The following is an 18954-nucleotide window of genomic DNA, read 5'->3' on the forward strand; positions in this document are numbered from 1 at the left end:
CTAACCAAATGATTTTACATACCTGAGCGATTTCCATTTTCTTCTAGAAATCTAAATTGGGTGACTTTCCAACCCTCTTTTTGGAGAATACTTTGCCCCATATGGGTGGACAGATGGTTTCATTTTACATACAGTCCATACTTGTTATTCACGCATTCATGATTTCTATCCATTGTTGCATCAATTGCAACCAGTATTTCCCATTGCATTGCATATTCGTGGACCGACACTTAAACCCCCCCAGCTTTTTTGCTTTCACTTTTACTTCATGGCTAGGCTTTGCTTTGCTTCCAGATAATGGTCCCTGAGCACCTGGAGAGTGAATTACAGGTATTTCAAGTGCTGTCCCATGCAGGAACCTAACCCTATTTTCCAACAGGATTCAATTTTCTGCTGTTTTGAGGCATAACATGTACTTGCTGGAACCTAACCTCTATTTTCCCAAATGTTTACCGTAGTTATTCGCAATTTTGCGGTTCGCAAACATTTTTGTGAACCGTACTATCACGAATAATAAGAACAGACTGTAATTCTTTGATGATCAATCAATATGTTGTAAATCACAAAAAAACACAAAACAAATTTATGGTCTATAAGTCAAGTAGATTATGATCTGAAATGACATTTGAACGTTGCTGAAAAGATCATGTCTGACTATTATACTTACTGATAACTTTCTTTTATGGTTTCAGGTTCATCAGCTGAAACGTGTATGAATTGAATTGCTCTCCCTCTTTGCTTCTGCGGTTTGATGTAATTAAGTTATTGGATCTTGCCATTTGAAGAACGTGGACCTTTAAGGATGGGATTTGGTCTTTACTGCTCATTATGTGACAGCACATTTTTTTAATATCATTTTTTATATATCAATTTTGATTTTATTTTAGTGTTTATTACAAAGTATATATGTATTCCTTAATTCTTTTGCAATATGCAAAGTTGTACTTTGTATACCAGGAATGCGTAGTTGATATTCAAAAGGCATTGCAAATTTTGTGACTTAAAAACTTGCCTCATGCAGAATTTCAACTTTGATATCAAACAGAATAAAGTTTTATCCAGTTTTTTTAAAAAAACAAATGAGCAACTATATATGTGTATAAATAATATAAAACATTTTTAAAAGGAACAAACAAAACTCAATTTGGCATGTACCTCCAATTGATGACTTGCTCTCGGTAGTGGCATGCAAACCTCTGTGGTGCTCATCTTCATACTGTAGCATTTTGATAAGCCCTAGTGGGAGGGCTACAGGGGGGATGAATAACAGGAAAGAAACTTAAATATCATAAAGAAAATGTTTTTAAAAAATATATTTTTTAAAACAGGTCAGCATATCTTGCACTATACTGTAATGCTTTTATGCTCTTTTGGAGATGGCACCTTTTTCAGATACCTCTTTTGAATTTGAAGCAGTATCAAAACAAAAGATATATTCAGACATTGAGCTTCATTAATTTATTTCATTTTTTAAAATGAAAAATGATATGCCAGCTTACTGCTTCAGTCATTCACAGTGGTTTATGATAACTGTTAAAAATAACACTTGCCGACTAATAAAGAAATCCTAACACAAGCATAACCCACACATTCAACATATTCGCTTATGCATTGCTATATGCATCTCTATTTCTCTACTATAGATGCATAGTATTCATTTTTTTACCCTTCTATTTTTGCTAAATATTACAACCAATATTTCCCACCTGTGGTGTTTTATATAAAATATAGACTATATAAATGTGTTAAATGTATGTAAGCTTTTCACGCATGATTTGTGTGGTAGGGAGATTTCTTTAGAGGAAAGAAAGGAATGAAAGATTGGTTTTACATCGCATTAGACTGAGATGTGGTTTTGTATTCATAGTATTAAGTCTGTTGTGAGCTTTCAAATAGGCTGCCCCTGAATGCAAGCAAATTGAAATGAAAACTGATAACATCAAATTAAATTCCCGTCTACAAAGAGATGCAGTCTTCAGTTAGAATATTCTTTTTTTGTGAGACTGGTCTGCTGGTAAAACATTTTCATGTTCATTTTGACACTTTTTGTTTCTTGTCAAGATACAGCAGGAAGGAACATGCATAAAAGGTTAATGCTACAGTACGTTTATATGATTTTTTAAATATTGCTTTGTATTGTTTGTGCTTTTTTCTTGTCCTGTTGAGTCTGGAATGGTTATGCTCAGAAGATCAAGAAACCTTGTCGGCCCCAATACTGAAGGGTGTTACTTTGGAGGTGCACCCTCAGTACTGCTGGTTGGTTCATAGACAACGGCGTGAAAGACAAAAGCGCGCGCCGACAATTGAGCGCAGCGCGCGCCGCCGCGCCGCTCTAAATTACAGTTTTTAGGGGCTCCGATGGGGGTTTTGTTGGGGAACCCCCCCCAGTTTACTTAATAGACATCGCGCCGGCGTTATGGGGGTTTTGGGGGGTTGTAACCCTCCACATTTTACTGTAAACTGAACTTTTTCCCTAAAAACAGGGAAAAAGTGAAGTTTTCAGTAAAATGTGGGGGGTTACAACCCCCCACACTCCCCACAACGCCCCCACAACATGGCACGATCTCTATTAAGTAAAGTGGGGGGTTCCCCCCCACGCCCCCCATCTGAGCGCTAAAAACAGTAATTTAGAGCGGCGTGGCGGCGCGCGCTGTGCTCAATTGTCTGGGTGCGCCTTTGGCCCGGCGCGCTTTTGACCTGACACCCTGCTGGTTAATCTGCAAGGTCTAGCACTAAAGCAGAAATAGTCTACCTTTCTGATTTTCAGGGCTTTGCCTATACTACCACCTTGGCACACCTAGGTTTAAGTGCTCTGTCAGAGAGGGGATTTGCATTTGGACTTCTGACCTACATTAAAGTTCTTTAGCTTGAATTGCGGAGACGACACACATTTTAATTTCGATTTGACATTTAGGCATTTGTGTTATTGAGAGTTATTACCTGCATTCTAATTGTTTTTTTCTCTTATTTTATTAAGGTTTCCTAATGAGTGGATCATGCCGAACTCATGCTAGGTATTTTCCATAGTATGGCTGCTTCTCGTTCTACTCGCGTCACAAGATCAACAGTGGGGATAAATGGCCTGGATGAAAACTTTTGCGGTCGAACCTTAAGAAATCGTAGTATTGCTCATCCAGAAGACATTCCTCCCCATTCCTTGTTGCGATCCAAATCACCAAAGAAGCGACCTGAACCTGTACAGCCTCAAAAAGGTAGTGGTGGGAAGAGTGCTGACTTAAAACTGCAGAACGTTCGTGAATCCTGGATAAACCCCAAAAAGAGGGGACTTTCTGCTTCTGAAAAGGATAATGCTGAGAAAGAGATTGTGGATAACTGTGAGAAAAAGCAAACAGAAACATCACCAGTTTTGAAACGGAGCAAACGATTACGCTCTGAGGTAGCAAACTGCTCAGAAGAAGATTCTCCTGTGAAAAATGAAAAGGAAGAGAGGAAGAGCTTGCTTTTGAACAAAGATGCAGACTCTCCCGGGACCAAGCAAATTCATCAGAGTCTTTTATTGGATGATAGTGACAAAAGGGAAGTCAAAAGGGTGAATGCCTTTGAGGAAGTGGTTAATAACTCATTCGATAAAGAAGAGTCATGTTATCAAACGGTCAATGGAGTCGTCGAAAAGAATTCCACTGCTTTGAACTGTGATGACTGTGAACTTGCTGTGAACACTAAACAAAACAGTACTAGTGCTGGTTCCCCTATGCTTAAGGAACAAACAGCAGAAAATGGAGATTTGTTTGCTCCTTCTTCACTGTTGTTCAATAGCAACAAAAAATGCCCTGATTCTGACCACAATGTGCCTTGCACAAATTCTCAAGAGCAGGTAAATTTAAAGGACCATAAACTAGTAAATGACTGTCTGCCTAATGATCACGCTTACCAGGCAAGTGAGCCAGCTATTGCTGCTTGTGCAGAAATCCACTCATCTGTAAGGCATTTTGAGGAAGAACTTGATGTGGTAGGAGATAGTAGTGCCTCAAAGGAGCAGTGTGCTGAAAACACCCCCAGCAACCTGAATCCTGACCATGATAGTACTGCAATCTCAGGGGAGCCTGAACCTGAACCATCATCTGGGCTGGAGTGTACATCAGCTCAAATGGCATCTTTAGCAGAACCTCAAGAAAATAGGTACACACTCAGAACTTCCCCTAGAAGGGCTACTTGTACAAAAAGGAGCCCTTATAAATGTATCTCTCCTTGCAGGGAAAATGGACCAGAAGAGGAGAATAAGCTAAACTCCTCTGACAAGAATGTAACCTCAAGTATTGATGAAAGTGGGTCTCCCATAGAATCTGAAGATCAGACTGAAAAGGAGACTGGCTGCGTTTCTGAAGGATGTGCAGCTGATGGCGTAACAAAGCCATCCCCAGAGGCGAAACTGATTACTGGATATATGCCATCTGCCAAAGAGTGTGCCAGTCTGCAGACCACAGAAGAGGAGGAAGAAGAGCCGGATGTGTATTACTTTGAATCCGATCATGTGGCATTGAAACACAACAAAGAGTATGTGTAACCATGGTAACCATGATTTCTGCTCTTGCTTTTTTCTTTAAACCATTTTTCCAAACAAGATCATGATTTTATATTAGTAGTTTAAGTTGTGTTGCGGTTTCAGTGCCTCTGTGTGGGCTTAACTTTTTTTTATACTATTAGCAAACTGAAGTTGATGGAATTAATGGTTCTAATTTAATACCATCTTCTTACCATCCTTTAGATTCATGTTACATGGTTGCCATTAAAGTAAGTAGCATAGAGCTTTAATTCAAATTATTTTCAGAAACTTGTAAAAGAAAACCATAATAAATCAGCTGCTACCTTGTTGAAACTAAAATGCAGAATCAAAAGAGAGAATAAATGTTGACAAATATGGATGGGAAAACAGCAGAAAGTTAATTGACAGTCTCCAGGTAACTGTCTTTCATTATAATTTCTGATGGTTGCAGTTATCTGTCAGTAATATTGTAGCCATATTAATCTTGCTGCAGATTTAAGAAAAAAAAATCAGTAAGTAGTTGTAGATTATACCCTCCTTATTGGCTCTACTAAGGATATTTAGTTTAGAAGACAAATGGTTGGAAATGTTCGCTTTGTCAGACAAGATGGCAAGGTTAGTTTGTACCATGCGTGTGAAAGGCAAGCGTGTAGCATTTAGTGCAAAGCTTCCTAGAACTGCCTTGGGAACTCTGTAGACCAGTGTTTCTCAACTCTGTCCTGGAGTTACCCCCTTGCCAGTCAGGTTTTCAAGATAGCATGAAAGAAATTTGCATATAATGGAGGCAGTGTATGCAAATCAAGTTTATGCAAATTCAATGTGGATATCCTGAAAACCTAACTGGCAAGGGAGTACTCCAGGACCGAGTTGAGAAACACTGCCGTAGACCATTGGGTTTTCAGGATTTCCACAATGAATATGCATTAGAGAATGTTACCTATTCTAGATCTCCAGTGCATGAGAGAAATCTGTATTTGTTAAAAAGGCAGAATAAGTAACATCTCTTATATATTCTGGATATTCTGAAAATATTACTGGCTTTGAGGTCCCCATGACAGGTTTGGAAAATCCTGGTTTAGTATTTGAGAATAATTTGAATGAGTGTTCTTCCATAAAGCGAAATAATGTAGAGGTTACTTCTGTATAATGCAAGCCTGCCACTGTCTCTGTACTTGTTTAGCAGTTCTGCCAATTTTTGAGTAGTGATATTTATGACCATGACTTTTTCATTTTTATGGGATATAAACAAAGTTTATTGGTGCTTTTTTCTTTCTTTCATTAAATGTGAGCCTAACACACTTATTTCTTTCTTTGGCTCACTAGGATAATATACAAGAACCAAAAGCAGAGTATATTGATTTTTTTATTTGCTTGTACATTTTGACATAATATGCAAGCTGTGGAGATACTGCCATAAATAACCATCTGAAAAAAAGTCTGTGATTTTTGTATCTTATGATTATTTTGCCACACATCTTTGAAAGCAGCAGGTTGTCATCTGTTTTCCACATACCGTGTTTCCCCGAAAATAAGACGGTATCTTATATTAATTTTAGGCCCAAAAAATGCACTAGAGTGAATTCACGGGTGGACAAGGCCAAAGCAGCCTGTTTAGAGTGCTGCCGGCCCGATGCTGCTTAGGAGGTATATAGGGTTCGCTCGCTTAGGAGGTATATAGGGTGGGGTTTGGATGGGAGGGAGGGAAGGAAGGATGGGGGTTTGGCTGCGTGGCTGGGGCGGGTGTGGGTGCTTGGAGGGGGGCGATGCTCACTCAAGGGTTCTCCTGCACAAGGGATGGAAGGGAAAGGAAACTGCTAGCGAATCCTGGGACTAGGGCTTATTTTTGGGCTAGGGCTTATGCTAAGACCTACTCCAAAAATCCTGCTAGGGCTTATTTTCGAGGTAGGTCTTATTTTCAGGGAAACACGGTAGATTCTGTATATGCTTTGTAACATCAGAACTTAGAACAGAAGCTCAACTTCAACTGTAAATGATGTTTTAGAGAAATAAAACAAAGTTAATATTACATCCCAAGAGAACTGCTTCACAATCAATCACAAGAGTGAGAAAATACCATTCATAGTTAAATGATTATTTGAATTTTCACAGGAATTTAAATTTCATATAATTTCTTATAATTCTTATAATTTTGCCTAATATTTGCAAACAAAGACTAATAATGTCTTAGAAAGTGTTCCCAGCAAGCCTGTTCTGTTGAAGCATTCTAATGAAAGATCTTCTGTGTTTTGTTTAGATTTTGCTTATTTATATTTTAAAATAAATATTAGAATGGCATCAGAATATCAGGCTGGTTGCATAACATGTGTTTTGCTAATTTGACAGAGACTGTCTCTGAATTCAAGGAAGCGTGGGATAGGTACGTGGGATCTCTTAGAAAGAGATAATGGTTACTGCGGATGGGCAGCCTGAGTTGGCCATTTGGCCTTTATCTGCCATCATGTTTCTATGTTTCTATATATGTTATAATTTCTTGTATGCTGTGAGTTATACTGTTACTGTGGATTGATGGCTAGCTGCTGTGATATGGCATTTGAACGCAAAAGCTTAGCAGTCACACGATTATTTAAAAAATTTATTTTGGATCAAGATTCTAATTGGTATTCAACTATGAGATTTAAACAAAACAAATTTATTTACAGTATTGGGTGGCCATTTGAATTCCCCCTAAGACAATTTTCATTTCCCTCTAAGACAATATTTTCTTTGGCCAACTCTGAAACAAACTGTACTGCCAATGAGAAGAACGGGGCAATTGTTATTTCTTCTTTCTTACTATTTCAAGTAGTGTGGTAATAAATAGTTTCTTTTATGACATTTATATTATGATTATACAAAGTAGTTACAATTGTGGTATAATTAACTCTTTCCTCAATAAAAGGAAAGGTTAGATACTTACCATGATAATCTTTTTTTCTAGTAAAAAGGCACATCATTCTGGAACACAAGGATTGTGTATCTCTGATCATGAGATCCTGTGTAGAGAGCCTCATTTACATTTTTCTGTTCTACTCCCATCCCTCTGGGCTGTCCTGTAATTCTTCAGTTCATATCAAAGCAGGTAGTCAGCCCTAGAGAAGAAAACGGGGACTCTCTCTGAGAAACAAGTCTGTTCTGCTCATATCGCAACATATAACACAAAATAACCGTGAAACATCTAAACATTTCTAGATGGATTCCTATGGCTATTTCTTCAGCTTGCATCAGAAAGCAATCGCCAGTAGCCATAAAGGCCCATTCCACTAGGAGCATCTCTTCTCCAAGCTGAAGAGCCTTAACCACTTTAACCTTTCCTCATAGGGAAGTTAGCCCATCCCTTTTATCATTTTTGTCACCCTTCTCTGTACCTTTTTTTATTCTGCTGTATCTTTTTTGAGATACTGCAACCAGAATTGCATGCAGTATATGAAGAGTGGCCATATCATAGAGCAATACAAGGGCTTTATAACATTTTCATCTTTGTTTTGTATTCCATTCCTTTCCCGATAATTCCTAACATTCTATTTGCTTTCTTAGTCATTGAGCTGAGGGTTTCAACGTATCCTCAACGATGACTCCTAGATATTTTTCCTGGGCAGTGACTCCTAATGTGAAATCCTGCATCACATAGCTGTAGTTTGGGTTCCTCTTTTTCACATGCATTACTTTGCACTTGCTCACGTTAAACGTGAGCTGTGCAGAAGGAATCAATTAGCTTTTGAATCCCTCCTCCTTCACCAGAGGGCTCTGCTGCCCCCTTCAGTTTTTCCTTCTAAATGCGAGTCGGAAGGGGTCTTTCTGATATGCTCTGATTATTCCTTTATTTTTTGAGGTCTTTTTTTGCTGTGGTTTTTTTGTGCTTGATTTTGATGCTAAGAGCTTCCTTAGTTGAGGGTCCAGCTCTGCTTGCATGGTGGAGAAACAGACTGAGGCCTGCAGCTGACAGGCTGATCCCTTGTGGTATCTGTTGGTCAGCCTGCAGAACCCTTTTTGGAGATTGGGGTCTGTATCTCTTGTAGCATTGCTTACCTACTGTAGGGGCTTGAGCGCAGGCTGCTAGGGGTCTCAATGGGGTCTTGCAGAGTGCCGATTGCAATTTGCCTCCCCTCTTTTTGTGCATCTGTGGGTCTACGAGGGTTAGAGGCTTAGTCAGACACTGATCAGCCTGGCAGCAAAAGTAGTTCCATTTTAAGGCAGTGATTTCTTTTCCTAGATCCAGCTGCCTTTGGATTGCCCAGGCAACCCTGGGATAGGCACATGGGATCTCTCAGAGACAGAAAGAGATAATGGTTACTGTGGATGGGAAGACTGGAAGGGCCATTAGGCTGCAGCACATTGTCAGTAAGGCTGTTACAGCCTTTGAGAAAAATCAAAGAAGGGGTGGGGGTGTAAATCTTATTTTTCAAGTTTCTTTCTGTTCCTGTAGGTTCCCCCACTTTTAAAATCCTCCAAACACCTCTGCCTTGAACTGCAAGGTATTGGCGGAATAGAAATCACTAATGTAATGTAATGTAAAATCCTAAAACTGCCAGTTTTTTCTTTTTGTGTAAGCGTTTTGGAGCTGTTTTTTTGGTGCCAAAATGCTGCAGCAGCAGCCATCTTGGATTTCCTGATGCTTTAAAAAAAAAGTTCTATAGAAACTTCATATCACTTCGTTGTGCCTCAAAACTAACAGGGATGGAATCCTCGGGCTCTTTTAACCCTCATTCATGCTATGTTTGCACTGGATGGCTGCTCGAAGAGCGCCCTTGTGCCATGTGCTATGCAGCATGTGAAGGGGATGGGAATCATCGGCTTAGCCTCCCCTTTGCTCTCTGAGGCTGAGAAACAGCCGTCGTTGGTTGGGGTTAAATTCCTTCAAGAGCCCAGGAATGATATTCATCCTAAACTTGGGTGCAGTGGTCGTGGAGCCCAAGAGATGCAAGCTAGAGTCATCTAAAGGAGACTCTTGCTGCCTAATAAGAGATTTTCTCCAGAATTTCTCAATTTAGTGCAGAGAGCCTTTCAGGATGGCTGAAATCCACAGGGAGAAGTCTGGCAATACACCAGGAGGCATGCAAGGGGGTTGGGACTCCTAGGGTGTGGCTGCACACCTATTTTGCTTTTCAGCTGGTATTATCCAATGCTCCATGCCACCTTTTCTCACTTCTCGGGGCACTCTGCTGGTAAGCTATTTTGAGCTTTTTGGTCTTCTACTTCTGGATGTCATATACTTCTGTAAATATATAGCAACAACCTTCCTTTGGAAACCAAGATAATCCAGAGTTTCAGCATCTGATGCTTTCAACTTTTGATACAGTTGCCAGGCATTATGCAGACTAGTGTCAAGGACCAAGAGGAAAACATGCTGCCACCCTCTTCTTTGACCTTATTCCGATTCTATAATTGTCAGTGTTCCCTACCCATTTCTTCCATGTATAAGTTGTACCTCTTTGCAGTGTTTGGTTGAAGAATGGCCATTTTGCATTTTTGGGTGGAGATCCATCGTTGGGCAGGCACAACTGGCACAACAGGGTCAATGTTTGTAATCATTGTGACAATTTGATTATCATTTCAAGCTACTATCAAGGAATTGGAATTTCTGTCTAACAAGAATTGGAATTTCTGTCTAACAGGAATTCATATGCTCCTCATTCCTTGAAATTTTTCTTCTGCATGATTGGATAATTCTCAATCCTATTAGTCATTACAGTTCCAGTGTAGCCATGGCCCCTAGAAGAAAGTTGTTTCAGTAACTTTAGGGAACTAAAGAACCTGTTGGCATACAACTGGAAAGGTGCATTTCATGGTAAAAACACACCAACTTCAGTAACACTGATGCACATATTTCAAGTTCCAGATTCTCAGAAGGCACAGAGGCACCCTGATATGGTTCAAGTTGGATCAAATATCCAAGCCTGTTGCAGAGGCACCAAAATTTATACCCAAATCTTATGGGCTTTCCCTTTAGAAACTGTTTGGCACCATGTCTCTCAAAATATGGAGCCATGCTCTCATCAATTGACAGATTCTGCTCGAGAATAATGTATTTCCTGTAACGATCATTCAGCATAGTCATAAGCTGGCGGATCTTTGCAAATTTGTCTCTTGGATTCAATTTGCTGTTGTCAGCACAGTGAAAATATAACTTCATCATTTTAAGTGATTGCGCCTCATGGAATCTGCAATAGCTAGAATAAAAGTTTCTGTTCCAACTTTGCATATCATATGCCATTGTGGCAAATCCACATAGCCAGAAAGAAGCAGCATAGCCAGAAAATAGTGTAATTCATCCAGATCTGTTTCAAAGCTGTCATCACCTTTAACTGTTTGTCTATAAAGAGTTATCATCTCCACCAAGTAATTGCCAATCTCTTCATCAAAAGTATAATTCAAAGAGGGACACTGGATGAACATCTCTTGGAAACTGTTGGCTTTCTAAATCAAAATTTGGAAAATCAGGCTTCAGGTCTTTTTTTCACCCAATATGCTTGTCTGCCAGATCCTGTAATGACTGTTTCCTCTCTAGATGATGTAGAGGAATCTTCAATGGCTGATAATAGACTTCACTTGTTGTTGGGGGGTTTTATTTTTCATTCTTCATCACAACGCATAGAAACAGTTCTTTGGCACTGTCTGCTTGTACTGGGCTTACTTTCTTCTTTTCCCTTGACATGACTAGATCCTTCGAGTTGTTTCTTGGTAGGCTTGGTTCTGCTTTGTGACTGATATATTGGCTGCAACATTGTGGAACTCTCACCTTTCTCTACTTGTTGCCGATCTCCAGAATTTCCTTCCTCTTTAGTAGAAGTAAGAGAAGAATCTTCATTGTCATACACTGTGGTTGGATGGATCATGCCATCGAGTCAGCCACCGACTCATGGCAACACACACACTGAGGAATCCACCCTGTGATGTTTCACGGCAGAGTACAGGAGTGGTTTGCCATTGCCTTCTCCCGTGCAGTGTGCGACTCCATTATGTTTTCTGCTGCCCAACATAAGGCCCCTCAGCCTGCAGCACTTGGTATTTCCAGGCGCTCTCCCATCCAGGTATTAGTCAGGCATGAGCCTACTCAGGTTGGTCAGGCCATAGGCGTTATCCAATCTATCACCCACATGACGTATTTGTCCATTATGTGTAATTACGGCATGCCCAGAAGCACTGCCACTGAGATTGTTGATCCCAGACCTCTATTCATCACCGTTGTCTCTTTCGGATTCATTTCCAACATATGACGGCAGCTCAGTGTACACATTTGCATGGAAAATATCTTCTGCTTCTAACATGTCAAGCTTTTCCTTGATAGTATAGTGCCTGAGATGTGTAAATAATTATATTTTATAGATACCAATTACATTAAAGTAATAGTAAACAGTATGATATCGAATGCACTTGTCATTTCTCATATTACAGGTTAGGTTTATAGCAGTTTCTAACAAAGGCATATATACCATTGGGAGGACAGGCCAAAATTCATTAGGCAAAAATGATACATCTTCTACCGTCTTCTGGTTCATAGCAACAGATTTCAGAATCTGAAACTCGAAATGCCATATCTTGTACCCACATTTTCAGCTGTGGCTATAACACTCTTCAAGCCTTCCCCAGCAATACTCTATTCAACATAAGTATGGAAGGTCTCAAAACATTTTCAAAGTAAACAGTAACTTATATCTCACGGACCTCAGTGGTACCGTCTGCATGCCACTAAACTTTTAGAACATGCAGAGCCAATGGCACCCCTAATCGTCATTGGTCCCTTATATTTTTTGTCATTTTTAAAGATAATTTAGTTTTAATTTATATTTATATTTCAAAAACGTATGCCAGTACTTATCTTTAGCTACGCGGGTGGGGGTACGCACTCCGACGTAGACTACGTTTCGCCCCACAGGGCTGTATCAAGGAATCCCCCTGCAAAGTAGTAAAATATATAATAGTATCAACTTACTACAGTAGTTTTAACATCATTCAAAGCAATCTTATTGTTGATTAGGTTACCTCAAGTACACCAGCTCATGCTCCCCGCGTCAAAGTTTAAAGACAGGAAACATGGCCGCAGCGTTCACACATTTAAATACCCTAGATCCTTTTCAAAGCGTGATGACATCAATCTTAGCGTAAAACAACGCCCCCCTTTTTTTTGGCCTCATAATAAGGTAGTCCATTCTATTTCGGCATTCAAGCCAGTAGGAGTAACTGAATTCAAAGAATAGATCCATTTTTGCTCCTTATAATTTAGTTTACTTTTAGAGTCGCCACCCTACATGAACCTGATCAATAACCCTCCATCTTAAATCTGTAATTTTATGTTTATTATCCCTCCAGTGTTGTACAAGAGGCGCTTCGATATTAACAGTATTAATGCGAGACTTGTGTTCGGTCAAACGAACACTAATCTTACGACTAGTCCTCCCAATATAGAGGAGTTGGCACGGGCATTGGATCATATAAACGACCATAGAGCTCTGACAGGAAGTATTAGAGATAGCATGATATATCTTATTAGTCCCCGGATGTCTCCAATTTGGACCAGTAATAGCGTACTCACACCATTGACAATCATTACAAACTGAATGCTCAAAAATAGTAGAACTGTCTCTTATTTTCTTTTCAAACCTATGATAGGATAAAATCTCTCCTAGAGTTCTCCCTCTCCTATAGGAGGCAATAGGGTAGTTTTGAAATTGAGCATCAAGTTGAAGTATTGGCCAGTGGTGTTTGACAATCTCAAAAAAAGAAGCACTTAGAGTTGTAAAAGGAAGCACCATAATCATACGGTCTTCTTGAGCTTCTATCTGTTGTTCATTCTTATCCGTAAGTAAAAGGGCCCGTTGAGCATATTTAGCCCTTAAGTAAGCTCTACGGATAGCTTTTTTAGGATAGCCCCTTTTATAAAAACGCTCACTTAATATCATAGACTGCTTCTCAAACTTATCCTGAAAAGAGCATAACTTTCGAATTCGCAAGAATTGGCTAACAGGGATATTGACTTTAAGGAAATACGGATGAAAACTAGAGAAGTGGAGAAATGATTTTTATCCACTTCTTTCCTATAGAGAGTTGTATATAGCTGATGGTTTTCATCTCTCATTATCTGTATATCCAAAAAAGGAATATTTTCTGAATGGTGGGTCATGGTAAAAGATAGATGAGGGTTCAGGGAGTTAAGCCAACCCAAAAATATTTGCAATTCGGATTCAGATCCGTCCCAAAAGATCAGAATATCATCTAAATATCTTTTCCACAGAAGGACATGTTGGAAATTTAAAGCAGGATATACTAGCTGTTGCTCAAATTTTTCTACATAAAGACTTGCCACTGAGGGTGCCAGCATCGCTCCCATCGCGACACCCTGTATTTGATTGTAGAATTCTCCCTCATACCAGAAAAAATTCTGGTTTATCACCAAACGGGCAAGCTTCATCAGCCAATCCAGATTAAAACGACCCAAATCTTTCCGTGTAAGAACCTCCTGAATGACTTCCAACGCGGCCTCCTGAGGGATACAGGTGTAGAGGGAAGAAACATCTAAAGTCACAAAAAATGTGACCTTCCTAACATCCCTCATTTCCTCCAGGATCCGCAGTAAATGGGCAGAATCCCTTACATAGGAAGCGATGTTCAAAACTTCAGGTTTCAAGAAGTAATCGATGAATTTAGACAGGGGTTCAAGCACAGAAAATTTAGTAGAAACTATTGGGCGATCTGAGGCGCCTGGGCCAATCAGGCCTTAGACTTAGTGGGGATGGGCGGACCCGCTATGCCTAAGGCCTGATTGGTCCAGGCTTCTAGAGCCTGGGCCAATCAGGCCTTAGGCTTCGGAAGGATGGGCCAGGAAGGGGCTGGCCCGCCTCATTTCGATGAGGCGAACCTGCCGGCTGGACGGGCAAGACCCGTCTGGCCAACAAGAAAAGGTTAGTTTGGTGGAGGGGAGGTTTAGGGACTGTTAGCGCGGAGGGGGGGTGCAGAGGGGGTGCGTGTTCCGGCAGGAGGGATTGGGCACCCTCCTGCCGGTGATCGGTAGTGTCGGGGGGGGGGCAGCAGGAGGGTTTGGGCACCCTCCTGCCAGCGATCAGTAGTGTCGGGGGGGGGGGGCGGTCGGTAGTGTCAGGGGGGGCATCTTCCGGCAGGAGGGCTTGGGCACCTTCCTGCCGGCAATCGGACAGGCGGCCGCGGCCCGCTATACTTATAGCGGCAGAGAGATCCCTTGCCGCGATAAGTGTAGCGGCCCGTGTCTAATCTAACCCGATTCTCTAACCAGCATCTGTACCATGGACGCCGGTTACAGAATCGGGGTTTAGTGTAGGCCCGATTCTGAATAGGACACCTCTCCCGGGCGTCCTATACAGAATCAGGGCCTTAGGGTCTATGTTCCAGAAAAGTTGAAGAAAAACAATTTATGTTTAAACAATTTTTATTGATGACAATATGACATCAGAAAAATCAATAGGAAAATAACGCGTCACACTGAATAGAAACAGAATCGAGCAATAAACCAATAAATAGTGAAAGACAATTTAATTATGAAGTTCTTGAAGTAAGTTCTTGAAGTGTTTAATGTTTGTGACTCTTTCCCCAGTAATGAACACTCTTTTGTCCCCTTTTCCAAAGCCATGGCAGCGGCTTTGTAAAAGGGGCCCTTTGTGAATAGTGCAGAGACATCATTTAGAAATTCTTGAGGTGAATGTGCGCACACTTTCCATAAGCAACGGTGCTCATTCATCAGCTGTTATCAGTGTTGGAAAATTGTTGGGATGTACACTCATGTATTTTATTATATATTTTATTTTATATCTGTCCTAAATGAATATTTGCAGTAGGGACATGTCAGCCAGTGCAAGATCTTTGGTGAACAAGTTTGTGTAAAAAAAAGTTTGGTGACAATTTTATGGTCTTACAGTCTGTCTTTTTCTGACTAAAATTACCATCCTGAAAACTGGAAGTGTGATAATGAGTGTGATTGTTGGGCAGACTGGATTGACCATTCAAGTTTTAATCTGTCCTAATTTACTATTTATTATGATAGTGCCTTGTATAAGTCTCTGAGGCCCATTTAGAATACTGCATGCAATTCTGTAGAGTGTACCTTCAAAAAGCTATAAATAGGATGGAGGTGGTCCAGAGGTTTGCTATAAAATTGGTTACTAGTCTTTGTCATAAAGTATATAGGGAGAGAGACCTCAATATAGAAAATCTCCAACAGATGGGATAATGAAACTGGATCATGAGATGATGGTTGGACAATTATTACCAAAACCAGTATAGTTCACACCCAGATCCCACCTTCTGGTTCTGGTTCTGGTGACTCTGCAGGCTGACCTTTTCAATGCTTCTTTAGAGGCGGGAATGGAACTGGAGAACTGGAGAAAAGCAGATGTGGTCCCTCCACAAAAATGGAAGTATGGAAGAAGTAGGGACCTACAGGCCAGTAAGTCTGACTTCTGTGGTAAGTAAATGAATGGAAACACTTTTAAAACAATAGTGACGTTTTTTGGACTCTAATGGCTTACAGGACCTGAGGCAATATGTATTCAGTAGAGGCAGGTCTTGTCAGACAATCTGTTCAATTTCTTTGACTGAGTGACCAGAGAATTAGATAGATGGAGTGCGAAAGATGTAGTGTATTTAGATTTTAGCAAATCCTTTGACAGTGTTCCACACAGGCGTCTAATAAATAAACCAAGTGCTCTCTGGATGGGCCCCCAAAATGACGGACTGGGTCAGGAACTGGTTGAGTGGAAGGCGACAGAGGGTAGTGGTCAATGGAGATCACTCTGAGGAAAAGGAAGTTACCAGTGGTGTGCTTCAAGGTTCGGTTCTTGGACCTGTTTTTTAAACATTTTTGTAAGTGATATTGCTGAAGGCTTGTTAGGTAAGATTTGCCTCTTTGCAGATGATACCAAAATCTGCAATAGAGTAGATACCACTGATAAGAACATAAGAACTGCCATCTCCGGATCAGACCTTAGGTCCATCAAGTCCAGCGATCTGCACACGCGGAGGCCCAGCCAGGTATACCCTGGCGTAACCTTAGTCACTGATGGTATGAATAACATGAGGAAGGATTTAGTGAAGCTTGAAGAATAGTCTGAAATTTGGCAGCTAAAATTTAATGCTAAGAAATGCATGATATGTATTTGGGCTACAAAAGCCCAAGGGAACTGTAAAGTTTAGGGGGTGAAGCACTTTTGTTCATGAAAAAAGAACGGGATTTGGGTTTGATAGTATCTTAATGTGGCCAAACATGTTGAAAAAGCAATGGCAAAAGCTAGAAGGATGCTAGGGTGCATAGGGAGAGGTATGGCCAATAGGAAAAAGGAGGTATTGATGCTGCTGTACAAAACTCATGTAAGACCTCATTTAGAATATTGTATGCAATTCTGGAGATTGCACCTTCAAAGAGATATAAACAGGATGGAGTCAGTTCAAAGGAAGACTACTAAAATGGTTGTTTGTCTCCATATGCCTTATGATGAAGACTGACAGATCTCTGTATGCATACTTTGGAGAAAAGGGGGAAGAGGGGAGATATGATAGACATTTAAGTACCTACTACATGGCATAAATGTGCATTAGGTGAGTCTCTCATTTGAAAAGAAGCTCCGGAATGAGAGGGCATAGGATTAAGTTAAAGAGGTGATAAGCTCAGGAATAATCTAAGGAAATAAGTTTTAACAGAAAGGGTGGTGGATGCTTGGAATAGTCTCCAAGTAGAGGTGATGGAGAAAGACTGTCTGAATTCAAGAAAGTGTGCGACAGGCACATGGGATCTCTTAGGGAGATTGGGAGATGGTGGATGGGTAGACTGGATGGGCCATTTGGCCTTTGTCTGCCTTCATGTTTCTATATTTCCTGATGCCAGCCTAACAGGCTGAAAGGACACATTGCTAGTCAGGTGGTACCGTGAAAGGGGGAGGGAGTACAGGTATGGCTATTTAGTTGACATTAGGAGGTTTTCCTCAGTTGTGGCCTATTTGCTATCCAGGAGCTCTTATCAGTGATACCTGGGTGGCTTGCTTCAGCAAGCAGAGGTACATCTGGAGAACAACAGTAAAAACATGACTCTACCAGTGGGTCAATCACTTATTGAAAAATGTGATTGACCAAATACCCTCTGTAGGAAAAATGCAAGTGGATTTTCTTCATCAAGAGATCCTGGTTCCAGCTATAGGGGAGCTGAATTCCTTGGCACTGAAGTACTCTTGTCTTTTGTTGGCAGCATATCATAATAACTTGGGTTGTTTGGATCTTTAGTCACAGTAACGAGTTCAAAATAGTGAGTTTGAAGTTTTATATTAGCCATGGGCTTGGCATTTCTTTATTTTTCTTCTCCATGTCTACTCATCATACAAGTTCTGCACAAGCTAGAGAATCATACTTTCTGGTCATTTTAGTCAGGCTTCTGCAGGGAAGCTCCCTGGTAGCTATATCAGGGCTTTGCTATAGTCCTCTTCTCTGAGAGGAACTGGATCCTTTTTGTTTACTGCCAGATCCTTGACAAAGAGAGAGTTGTTGCATAGTTTATCTGATGCCAGGGGTTGTCTCACACTTGAAGGTGAGCTAATCATCTATTTATAATTAAGTGCGAGTCTGGCTTTGTTTGTCTTGCTGCAATGAGCCTTATTGCATGTACATTGGGTGCATGTTCCTTCAGTTCTAAACTTATTTTCAGGAAAGACTTAGGCCCAGATTCACTAAAGTCAGTGATTGTCGCTAAACCTGTTTTCACAGGTTTAGAAACGATTGCTGCTAACCAACCCGATTCACAACGGCCCACTGCGTGTTTTTCCCCTCCATCACCCATTTTCTGATCCGGCCATGCAAATTAGTAAAACTCCATGCAAAATAGCCAAGCGATTAATTCACTTAAATTTGCTTGGCTATTTTGCATCGGGTTTTACGATCCTAAAACCTGACTGCTGTTTACTGACAGGTCTGCCTGTTGTTGTTTTTCTTTCTTTTTTTTTTTTTAATGGCACAGATATTTTGTGTATTGCACATGCAAAATTCTGCCCAAGAAAAAAAGCCTCCTGACAGTGCCCCCTCTCCCCGACAGAGCGCCCACACCCTCTCCATACCCCCAAAAATGGCAGGAGGGATGCCCACTCCATCCTGCCTCCAGACGCTCCCCCCGCTCCTGAAGCACATTCCCTCCTGCCATTGGCCCCTCCCCAGCCACCCCGTACCTTTAAGATGGGAGCAGAAGGGATGATCAGTCCCTCCTGCTCCTCCGCCGTCCGTCAGCAATACAGGCCTTAGGCCCCTCCCCGGTGCATCATGTGATGCACGGGGAGGGACCTAAGACCCTGATTGGCTCAGGCGCTTCCAGCTCCTCCCTTGGAAGGGGCCTGAGGTGCCTGAGCCAATCAGTGACTTCCTTAAGCTCTTCCCTAAGGAAGTCCCTGATTGGCTCAGGTGCCTCAGGGAGGAGCCTGAGGCATCTGAGCCAGTCAGGGACTTCCAAAGGG

At 41.0% G+C, this 18954-nt stretch overlaps 1 protein-coding gene across 11 annotated transcripts in view; it reads left to right on the forward strand.

Annotated features, from left to right (window-relative positions):
* ZZZ3 (zinc finger ZZ-type containing 3) overlaps nucleotides 1-18954 on the forward strand; it is a 71938-nt gene that overhangs the window by 12748 nt on the left and 40236 nt on the right. For 6 of the 11 annotated variants that reach the window (XM_033916212.1, XM_033916214.1, XM_033916215.1 and 3 more), the window contains exons 2-3: nucleotides 693-753; nucleotides 2978-4515. In XM_033916212.1, coding sequence (XP_033772103.1) covers nucleotides 3008-4515 — 1508 coding nt within the window. In that variant the 5' untranslated portion in view covers nucleotides 693-753; nucleotides 2978-3007. Of the gene's footprint in view, nucleotides 1-692; nucleotides 831-2061; nucleotides 2102-2977; nucleotides 4516-18954 lie in introns of all 11 variants that reach the window. The other 5 variants (XM_033916208.1, XM_033916210.1, XM_033916211.1 and 2 more) reach the window with 3 other exon arrangements.

Source organism: Geotrypetes seraphini, chromosome 12 (assembly GCF_902459505.1).
Source record: "Geotrypetes seraphini chromosome 12, aGeoSer1.1, whole genome shotgun sequence".
Lineage (NCBI taxonomy): Eukaryota > Metazoa > Chordata > Amphibia > Gymnophiona > Dermophiidae > Geotrypetes > Geotrypetes seraphini.